Source organism: Hippopotamus amphibius, chromosome 2 (genome assembly GCF_030028045.1).
Source record: "Hippopotamus amphibius kiboko isolate mHipAmp2 chromosome 2, mHipAmp2.hap2, whole genome shotgun sequence".
NCBI classification, from domain to species: domain Eukaryota; kingdom Metazoa; phylum Chordata; class Mammalia; order Artiodactyla; family Hippopotamidae; genus Hippopotamus; species Hippopotamus amphibius.
Window position 1 is genome coordinate 82,478,316 of NC_080187.1, and position 11,423 is coordinate 82,489,738.

The 11,423-nt window shown below is 42.2% G+C and overlaps 2 protein-coding genes across 2 annotated transcripts; both read left to right on the forward strand.

Annotated features, from left to right (window-relative positions):
- The first annotated feature begins 163 nt into the window (after positions 1–163).
- On the forward strand, positions 164–888 carry LOC130845146 (interferon omega-1-like). The gene has a single exon (XM_057721930.1). The coding sequence runs from the start codon at positions 223–225 to the stop codon at positions 886–888; it is 666 nt and encodes a 221-aa protein (XP_057577913.1). The 5' UTR covers positions 164–222.
- Positions 889–10,376: 9,488 nt separating this feature from the next.
- On the forward strand, positions 10,377–11,017 carry LOC130846445 (interferon omega-1-like). Its single transcript, XM_057724707.1, has one exon. The coding sequence runs from the start codon at positions 10,430–10,432 to the stop codon at positions 11,015–11,017; it is 588 nt and encodes a 195-aa protein (XP_057580690.1). The 5' UTR covers positions 10,377–10,429.
- The last annotated feature ends 406 nt before the right edge of the window (positions 11,018–11,423 follow it).

Genomic DNA, 11,423 nt, shown 5'->3' on the forward strand with positions numbered 1-11,423 from the left:
TACATCACTTCTGATTTAAAGATAAAAACTGTTCTCATTTGATAAATAAATATCCATTTGGAAGGCATACCTGAAACTACTGGGAGAATGAAACTTCTTGCATAATTAATAGTTTAGAATGATGACATTTTCATAGACCACACTGAGAAGACATAAGTGAAAATCAAAAAAGGAAGTGTATAGAAATGTTTAGAAAATGAAAATTACTGTGTTCCCTATTTAATGGCCTTGCTTAGAAAGAATGTCCTCAGAGAACTTACCCCCACGGTTCCCACAGACGCTCATCACAGCCGGCCCAGCAGCAGCCTTGTTTGCCCCATGGCCTTCGTGCTCTCTCTACTGGCCGCCCTGGTGCTGTTCAGCTATGGCCCTGGTGGATCTCTGGGCTGTGACCTGTCTCAGAATCACATGCTGGTTACCAGGAAGAACTTCATGCTTCTGGGCCAAATGAGGAGAACCTCCCCTCGCTTCTGTCTGAAGGACATAAAAGACTTCGGTTTCCCCCAGGAGATGGTGGATGGCACCCAGCTCCAGAAGGCCCAGGCCACCTCTGTCCTGCATGAGATGCTCCAGCAGATCTTCAATCTCTTCCACACAGAGCACTCCTCTGCTGCCTGGGACACCACCCTCCTGGACAGACTCCGCACTGGACTCCATCAGCAGCTGGAGGACCTGGACGCCTGCTTGGGGCTGGCGATGGGAGAGGAAGAATCTGCCCTGGGAATGATGGACCCTACACTTGCCGTGAAGAGGTACTTCCAGGGAATCCACCTCTACCTGCAAGAGAAGAAACATAGCGATTGTGCCTGGGAAATTGTCAGAGAGGAAATCATGAGATCCTTCTCTTCATTAACAAGCTTGCAAAAAAGACTCACGAGGAAGAAATGACACACACCTGCTTCAACATGGAAAGGATTCTCCCTGACTAAGAAGACCACACTTCCACCTGTGCTCTATGTCAATGACTCTCATTTCTGCTGTCATCATGCCTTGAATTGAATTGATGTCTCAAATGTTTTCAGGAATATTAAGCAAGATGATGTTCTACTCTACAGGCACTAGTCCCTCACAGATGCCCATGCTGATTTATTTATTTATCTACTTATTTATTTTCCTATTTTATTATTTATTTAACTACATATTTAAATTATTTTTGTTCCTCTAATGTGCACATATACATTGTGCTTAAGAGAAAAAATACATACATTGTATTTAGTCAGTTTGTGATTTTGCTTCATTCATTAAATTCTTACTATTGAAAACTTCCTTTGATTTTTTCTTTAAAAAAAATACCTGGCCTGAATTTGCAAAATGACTAAAAATGTGTTACAATTCCTTGACCATCATTATGCTTTTCACATTAGAAATAAAAAGACTTCCTCTAGCCAGGTTGTGTGTTGCCCTCAGGACATAGACGGGAACATAACTAATCCAATCTTGCTTTTTGTAACTTTGATTTCTGTTTAAGGAAAGTAACCTAAAAACAATAATGAGTTCATTCATAATTAAATGATTACTTAACTGTAAAACAGCCCTAATTTGTAGTAAAAATGAATATTAGTTAGGTTGCATGCTTCAATGAGAAGGGAGAAAAATGGAATTCCCACACTAGAAGGTGGATCAAGCCATGAGGATACAAAAAAAAAAAAAGGAGACATTACCAATAGTTAACTAGTAGACATTTCAGTGCAAATGTCCATTGGATACTAACGATGACAATTTACAAGCAACTCCATGAAGTCTAAAGCATGGAATTGAAGAACTGATCAAATAGGAAGACAGTGGAGAATGAGAATTGGACTTAAAATTGAGTCCTATGCACCTACCCTTAAAAGGGAGGGAACACCACAAAGCAAACAGAGGTGGAATGGCCATATGCTAACAGGATGAGACAGAATGGTGAGAAGAACTTGTCTAAAAGAATAAAACTGTTTAGAAGACGCAATGCATTCATGGAAACGCAGATGGAACGTGCTCCCTATATTGGGACAAGAGATGGCCTTGGCCACGTTAGTGAGAGCTTGTTTGGTAGAATTAATCAGCAGAAGGTGAAGAGAAGGCGGAAGGATGTATAAGAGAAGGTCATCACGATATATATAGGAAATAGGTTTGAGATATTTGCCATCTGAACTGGAGGAGATAAAGGAGGTCCTACTCAAGGCTGGTACCTAGAGTAGAAGGTGGATCATTCTATTCTCTTCAAGGTTTTCCCTTTTTGAAACGTTTTTGCCTCTGAAGAGATTTCATGGATTTGATGTACTGACAACTCATAATCATGTTTAATATTTTATTTACACTAAATCATGACATATGTAATTCTTCACAAGGAAACGTCATCATCATTTTGATGAACATTATGTTGATTGTCAGTAAGCTGCTCTGTAGATTGAAATCATCCACTACATGGGAAACAGCCAGAACTGACCTTAGTGAGAGCTGATCTGGTGGAATTCATCAGCAGAAACCATACTGGAGTAGCCGGAGGGGTGACAAGAGAACTCCCACTGTCATTGCTTCACCTGGCGAGTCACTTTACTTCTTTCACTCTCATCATAGTCAGATTTGCATTTGTTTTCCTTTTCCTTCAGTGCATCAAAGGCAAGGACACTTTCCAAGAAAGATGAATGGAGAAGGCAATCAATGATGTATTGAACATTATGGAAAATCATACTATGGGCCCTTGATGTTTCCATTTTTACTTCCCTATTAAGCTACAAACCTCAAGATGATACAGAAATTAATTCAGTAGTTGCAAAACAACCCCTGCCCAGGAAAATACGAAATGAAAAAGAATGTATAACATTACAAAGACTCTGACATCAGGAAAGCAAAGAAGCCTAATTTTATCTCCATCCTATGCCCCACATCTTCACTGTGAGAAGGAGACGGATGAATCAAGGGCCTCGGTAGAAATGTACTCAATCATCTAATGATGCATATTAATCACTTCCATACAAGGTTCTGATGCAAGGTCAACAGCAGGTTCTGATGGGAGGTCTGATGGAAAATCCAAGAAGCCTTGTAAATTATCTGGAGTAATTGTTATGAACTCTGTGGTAATGATACAATGGTAACAAGATGTAGCCCTTTCTCCTGTGGTGGGCACTTGTCAAACAAATCTATTTTCAAGAAGACCAACTCAGAAGAAGAAGCCAGCTTGGCCGATGTGGAAAATAAAGAGGGCAGAAACAGAGACCAGGACTAGAAGTAAACACAGCCAACCTCCTAGCAAGATAAATGTAAATCCTCACCCTAATGCCAATTTATATCAGTTCTTTTTATCCTGTACATCATGTTCAACTTTCAACAGAAACTTAACCATACTAAAAGGTGAAAAACACAGTTTGAAGAGACAGAGTAAGTATCCGAATCAGGCTCAGATAAAGTAGAGATTTAGGAATTATCACACCAGGAGTCCAAAATAACAGTGGTTAAAGTGCAAAGGGCTCTAATGTAGTGATCTATCTATTCTTCTACTTTATCTCGATCATAATATATATGGTATTAAAAATAGTTTTGCTCATATAATATCATGTTCAACTTTATAATGTATTCAAATATAATAAAATATGCTTACTTTCATCTTTTCCCAAATTATTTTCTTGTTGAATTTATGAAATTCTTCCCCAGAAGACATCTTGCATTTGTTCTTTTTCTTTTCTTTTCTTTTTTAAACTTTATATTGGAGTATAGCTGATTACCAATGCTGTGATAGTTTCAAGTGCACAGCAAAGAGACTCAGCCATACATATACATGTACCCATTCTCCCCCAAACGCCCTTCCCGAATTTGTTTCTTCCTACAAAAAGAAATTGCTTAAATTCAAAAAGGATACTGAAAAATGGATGATGAATTCTACTCCTCAATTCTTTCTTTCAGTAGGTTATATTTTAAACCTTCATATTTCTCTATCAGATATATGATAGTTCTAAGCATACAGAGGTGAAAAGAGCAAATGCCAAACTTCCTCTTTAGGAGAGTTCAGTTTGGATGAGAAAGAGATGTAAAAACAGTCATCATGATAAAATTACTTCAATTAAGTTTCCGGTTACAATGAGAGAGAGAGGAAAGAGGATTGTCTCCCTAGAATCTGGAATGAGGCTTCTCAAGAAGGGGAAAGGCAGATGTGCTCTATAAAGTGCTCCAGAAACACCTAAAGACAGATTTCCCATTGGTGGATGCAGATGCGGATCTGGAATCTACATCAGTGTACATCATGGAGATATTGATTTGTACTCTGTCGCTGCATATTTGGAAATCAAGGTACGGTAATGGCTGTCATGACTCATGAGTAGAGCGCAGAATGAGAAGATGACCTAAAGCTTATGAGGACCTTCAACTTTTAAGACTGAGAAAGAGAAGGAGAGTCCAAGGACACAGAGCTGGAGGAGCCAGTGCAGCTGGGAGGCAGCCAGCTTCAGGAAGCACTGAAGAAGGAAACAAAGGGTTTGACAATTACACAGGATGTAACTTAAACCATTATTTATATGTGAGCTAGGATTCTGCACTGAATCTAGATTCTGCCAGGACATATGTGTGATCCTGGGGAATCACTTAACTTCCCTGAGCCTCACTTTCCTCAAAGGTAAAGTAAGTGAAAGTATTCCTAGAGCTGTTGTGAGTATCAAACACACGAGAACATTTAAGAGCACTCAGCTGAGTATCATCCACTGAGTGAGGGCTAAACAGTGCCTATTTTCTTATTTCTTCATATAGATCTCAATGGGAATAATGCATTCTCCTCCCTGTCGCTCTGTTTCTGACTGAAAAACACTGACAGTCTAAAAAACAGAATTGGGAAAAAGTGTCTCATCACTTGTATGTATTATTATATACATAATTACATAGTAATATGCAAATATGGTACAGTTATATATATGAATACATAGTACAAAATGTGCTCCCTATATACCATACCATATATCTACCTGCTGATTCTGATACATGACACAATTCCCCCTTCCTCTCTGCTTTCCTGGATCTCATGCTTTGACTCAAATATCCCAATCACTTCCTTCCTCCCAGTGTAGAAATCCACAGTGTACTCTCCCCATTCACTCTGCATTAAGCTGTGCTGCCCATTCATACAGCTGTTTCCTTTCCCATTAGGGTTTCTGGCTGTCAATTTCCCCTTGAGACTACAAAGCCACCTACTGAAAGCAGAAGCCAAGTGAAAGTTCTAGGCTTGTCAGAAAATCTCATATGGCTCCATGCTCTCTACCTGCCAAGCACTGCAGGTCCAGAGTGTCCAGCCTCCCAGAAAAACACAGTAAATAGAGGGCACCCTGCCCAACAATGACCAATAGTGGAGAATCCAGGGGCTCCTCTGCGCCTCTATTTGGGTGCTTCCACGTGCTGATTGCTCTAGGCGGAGCTCACCTGTTTCAGGATTCTCATTTGCTCAAACCCAAAGCACAGGTAACATGGAGCTGAAGGTCAGCAGCAGCCTGACAACTTGGAAGGAGAACAGAGATGTTTAAAGCATTCACTGGAACAGTGGCAGGTCCTCAGGAAATGGAACAATACAGGTGAGCTGCATCAAGGCAACTGTTTCTGCACAACATTCCTTTTCAGAGAAGAAAAGTCTGAGGTGCATGCGAGAGCACACAGTTCTCCCAGAAAAATGAGGCCACTAGCAGGGTCCCCAGAACGAGTGACACAGATACGAGAGCAGCCTGCAGAGTCTTGGAAGGGATGAGCGTTACTCCAGGGCCAGCTGAAAACTTGTTTCCTCCTTAGGACCCAGCAAGTTATCACAGAGCAGGGAAAGAGATTCCTGGGGACAATGCAACCCACGGAATTTCTTACATTCCATCATGATGGCTTTCCCTCTTTGAATGACAAACAAAATAAACCATGCTTCAATAGAAGGGACACAGGCAGGGATTTTAATATATTTGGCAACAATGGGGGTAGAGCCTTTCCAGCAGGACATATGTCAGGAATGTAACAGACAGACATAGGTCTGTTCTTTCCAGTTGTACATACTGCACTGAGTAGGTACATTTTCAAAACAGAGGGGCAATAAAAGTACATGTGGAGGTTTGGAAACCTTCTGAGGATTAGGGTCGTAAAACAAGCAGAAATCATTTCTATATTACTGCTGAAAATACCATTTTGTTAACAAATGATTTTTTAAATACTATTTTTATTTTAACTCTTCTCTATCGTTTTCTGATTTTTTAATGGGTGAGGCTAGAAATTTAAATAAAGACAACTCTACAAGGCCGTGACACTGACTTTGGTGTTCAAGCCAGACTCTCCCTGCTGAGGAGCCCATTATAAACCTTCACTGCTTCTGTCTAGGAAGTGCATATGCTCTTCCATCTTGGATGTATATGTAAGGCCTCTTTGGTACCCACATCTTAACCAATAGTGGGATCAATAAAGAGTAGAGATTCTTCACTGCACTCTATCCGTAGACAACAGGATGTCCAGTCTCGACTGGAGGTGAGAAAAGGAGGTGTCTTCATTGAGTTGAGGATAGCAGGCTGACCTGAAGAGGTCTCCTGGAAATCAGTGAGGCCATTGTCAGCTGAAAAAAAAAAGACAACATGAGAGCTGGGAGCTGAGTTTCTGGGAGGACTTACTAAGGACCAGAGCCTGGAGGGCAGCCTCTCAGTCAGCTCTGAGGAACTGCCCCAAGGATGGAAGGGGAGCTCAGCACATGCAGGGGATTTTGGTGAGGGGTCCCTGCAAGCAAGGACACATCTTGGTAGAAGGTTGCTGATAGTCACGAGGAACAGATGCCTCCGTTAAGGATTTTAAGGCTTTTCACATATGGAGAACATGCAAGAAATTGGGTTTATTCAATTTTCTCTGAAAATTAACTATCTACAGGCCTGTTCTGCCAGTTTTGCCAGAGCAGAGAGTGCCTCATTCCTGATCTCCACCCTGAGCTCCTATTAGGGCGTGTTGAGGTCTGGGACTAGAGTGGCTGGTGACTGCACTTTTGTAAAACCAGATGGTGAGTGACTTTTTAATTGTCATCCTGAAGGAGAAACTTCAGAGCTCCTATGGGGAGACACTGTTAGGTGCTTTTACTTTGTTCTTAAACTCACAATGAAAGTCAACAGTTAAAAATACATAGGTTCCAGAGGTCTGCTGTAGTTGGATTAATAAAATTATTTACCATATTTCATTCAAGAAATTATGCATAAAATCTTAGACTTTCAATTGGCAGAAAAATCCACTCCTTTCTAACTATTTAATAGGGATTTTGCCTATTTTTCCTCAGAACTTAAAGTCAGTTCAGCTGACAGACCACACCCTGTGTTGCCCTACAAAACAAAAGGCAGTCATCCTTTGGCATCTGAAGTGGAATTCAGGATCCTTTGTCATCTCACCCTCCTCCCTCTGCTTACTTGGTTGCTTCCTGAATATCATGTTTTTTTCTACCTTCACGTCCTTAATGCGCTTTCAGACAAATCACAGAAAAGCTCCTCACTAAGGTCTGTCCTTGTATCTATGGTACATTTGGACGTTCACCCGTTCAGATTGATATTTGTCTCCAACTGTAGAACTGAATGTGATCCAAATAGGGTTACTGAGAGGACTGAGTTACTATTTTAAAGAACTTATTAAGTGGCTAGTCCCTTACAATCAAGCAACAATATTCAGTTCTTACATTTTTTTTAAACATATTCACTCCATCTCTGAGCAGAGCCTCTTTTTTAAAAATATTTGTTTATACATTTATCTATTTATTTATCTATCTATTTATTTATTTATTTATAATGGCTACACAGGTCTTAGTTGCAACACACAGGATCTTCGTTGTGGCATGTGGGATCTATAGTTGTGGCATACGGACTCTTAGTTCTGGCACGCACGTGGGATCTAGTTCGCCGACCAGGGATTGAACCCAGGCCTCCTGCATTGGAAGCTTAGACTTTCACCCACTGGGCCACCAGGGAAGTCTCCCACTGTTACTTTTTTAATATCACCATTACTGATATCCAGATTAAGATCAGGATCTTTTGGAATCATCTCATTCCCTTCCTTTTAATTCTAGTGTTCTCAAAGCACTCTTCTCATTGCCTGAGTGCATTTCTCAACTAGACATGTGCTCAGCAAGGCTGATCTCCGCGATTCTGCCAGACAGGGTTAGTGGGTTCTAGCAATTTGGTTCTGGTTGCCGCTGGCTTGTGTGCTGATTGGTGTGACTTCTTCTTTCTTTCTTCAAATATCACACATCGATTGAATGAAAGAAAATCAGGTGGCTGGTCTGGCAAAGCTGAAGGCAGTCAGTTGACCCAGGACCTTGTCTTCTTTGAGTTTCTGGCAGAAGCAGCCATTACCTAGCCATTTTCTTATTCATATTGGATGCTATCCTTCCCCAGCCATGCTGTATGAAAGTTTGCTAACTTAGAATATGTCATCGTGTCAGTGAAAAATCACTTCCCTTCTTTCACATTCATGACATTCACACATACATTTGTCTTCTTTTCACCCACAGAATTATTGTGGGATTTTACTTTCTAAGCAAGTTGCAATGAGAAAGAAAACATTTAAATACTGAAAATGCTAGAGACGGCAGGTCCTTTGGCTTTCTTCACTTCCCTTTATTGTTCTTAATCATCATGAATTAGAACTACTGCAGGAGCAGCAAGACAAAATGCCCAGTAAGTCACAAAGTGAACAAAATTTATAAAAACTGTAAATGTAGAATTGCACATAAGCAGGGGAAAGAAGGCGATTTTTCCCTGACATAATCGCCTGGGCCTCACTGCCCTGCATTCTCAGACAGAGACACAGACAGAGGAATAGAGAAGCCCAGTGGCATCAACTGACTGAATGAACAACTAAAGCTCACTGATTTCTGTGATATAAGTTTCTAATTTTCTGCTCCCAGCTCATAAACTTCATGCATAACAAGTGTTCACTAGTTTAAGTAAAGGAGTTGACACGCCTGCGGAGGGGCCACCTGTGTCGGCCCGCGAGATGGCTCCTGGGAGCATCGCCTCCAGTGACACCTCCTCGACCTCCTCGGCCTCCTCAGCCTCCTTGACCTCCACACTGGGGTCGTCCAGCTCATCTGGGTCTGAAAAGCCAGGCCTGGACCGGGGCAGTGTCCGGGCGCCCCGCCGCCACCCCCCGGTGCTGCGCATGGTGCTGGAGGCGCTGCAGGCGGGCGAGCAGCGCCGGGGCACCTCGGTGGCAAAAAAAAAAAAAAAGGAGTTGAATAATGAAATTGGTATTTGGTAAAACAAAAATTATTTGTCTACTCACGGTGAAATAGTTAGAATGGGGTAACTCCACTTCCTTAGAGAAAACACTTCTGCTGCCAGTATCTGAGGGTGTTGACACCTTTGATACCTGGGGACATGTGTCAGGAGGGGAGGAGGTCACCACTGAGGACCAGGCTCCTTCATACAAACACTCCAGGGGCAAGGGGGAGGGTCCGGGAGGATGAATTATTTTGCAAACAAAGGAACAAGCCCCTCCACAGAAAAGAGATTTCACAGTCCTTGGGATGGCGTGACCCTGCCCTCAGGGAGGGAGTCCAGGAGGTTAGGAAGGGGACTCTGTCACTCTAGAGGAGAGGCTGTGACTAGACGTGATCTCTCCCTTGTGAGTGAGGTGCTGCTGGGAAAATACAATTATCTTGGAAGTAGAATCTCCACACCCATATTCTGAAAAGAACCAGGATCCCAGGTAGGGGTACTGGCCCAGCCTGGGGAGGACTACAGGTCTCCAGTAAGAAAATGGTGGAAAGAAAGGACAATGTCTGTAACAGTGCTGAGCTCGTGGTCCCCTGAAGCAAAACCACATGGACCTGTATGAATGTGAAGGAAGGGAAACACTGAAAAGCTCACCCACTTATCATCATCAGCCTGTGCTGTGAACCAGACAGTAAATAAAACCCCTCTTTGGCTTCAAAGAGCTTGACTGCCAGAGGTGGCCTGGTAAATCCCTAAACAAACACAGAAACCATAGGGCTGAGGGGGCCTGCCTTCCTATTTAAAGTAAGCCAGTAAAAACGGAGTCTATGGTCAGGGCTAAAAATTTGTTCCTGGAACACAGAAAAGCAATATGCATGCATGAAAGCGGGAGAGAAAAAGAGAGTGAGAGAGAGAGCTGTGAGAGAGAGGGAGTGAACGTACTTACACACCCATAGCACTTCTGACTTTAAGACAAAAACCTTCCTCATTTGATTACTACACATCCATTTGGATGGGCACATTTGAAGTTACTGGGACAAGTGCAAAATCAGTAGTTGAGATGGATGACATCTTCTTTGACCACACTGACAATACATAAATGAAAACCAAAAAAGGAAGTAAAAATTTAGAGAAATGTTTAGAAAATGAAAATTACTGGGTTGCCTATTTAATGGCCTGGCTTAGAAAGATGTCCTCAGAGAACTTACCCCCACGGTTCCCCAGACGCCCGTCACAGCCAGGCCAGCAGCAGCCTCGTTTGCCCCATGGCCTTCATGCTCTCTCTACTGGCCGCCCTGGTGGTGTTCAGCTACGGGCCTGGCAGATCTCTGGGCTGTGACCTGTCTGAGGAGCACGTGTTGCTTACCAGAAAGAACTTCATGCTTCTGGGCCAAATGAGGAGAACCTCCCCTCGCTTCTGTCTGAAGGACAGAAATGACTTCGGTTTCCCCCAGGAGATGGTGGATGGCACCCAGTTTCAGAAGGCCCAGGCCACCTCTGTCCTGCATGAGATGCTCCAGCAGATCTTCAACCTCTTTCACACAGAGCGCTCCTCTGCTGCCTGGGACACCACCCTCCTGGACAGACTCCGCACTGGACTCCATCAGCAGCTGGAAGACCTGGACGCCTGCTTGGGACAGATGATGGGAGAGGAAGAATCTGCCCTGGGGATGGTGGGCCCTACATTGGCCGTGAAGAGGTACTTCGAGGGAATCCACTTCTACCTGAAAGAGAAGGAATACAGTGACTGTGCCTGGGAAATTGTTAGAGTGGAAATCATGAGATCCTTCTCTTCAGCAACCAGCTTGCAAGAAAGGATAAGAATTATGGGTGGAGACCTGGGGTCACCTTGAAATGATTCTCACTGACTGAGATGCAATATCACCCATGCACAATGTCTTTGGTCATTTTAGAAGACTCTTATTTCTATTTTAATCACAGAATTCAGTGAACTCATTCAGCTAATACTTTGTCAGTAGTAATAAGCAAGCATATGTTAAAATTATTCAGCTTCAGGGGCATCAGTCCCTAAGAGGTGACTACCCTGCTATTTATTTATTCTGTTTATTTATTTATTCATTCATGTATCATTTTTATCATTTCATATAAATATACTTGCATTTAATTAAAATTTAGAAACTATTCCCCTTTCCATTTCATTAAATTTGCATTTTTAAACTTATTAAATTCTTATGACAGAAAGCTTCTTGAGTTCTTTGAATCCTGAAAGCTAAATTCTCAGTTTTTCTATATAAATCT

Coding starts and splice junctions, on each gene's coding strand:
- LOC130845146 (XM_057721930.1), top strand. CDS start 223: ATGGCCTTGCTTAGAAAGAATGTCCTCAGAGAACTTACCCCCACGGTT.
- LOC130846445 (XM_057724707.1), top strand. CDS start 10,430: ATGGCCTTCATGCTCTCTCTACTGGCCGCCCTGGTGGTGTTCAGCTAC.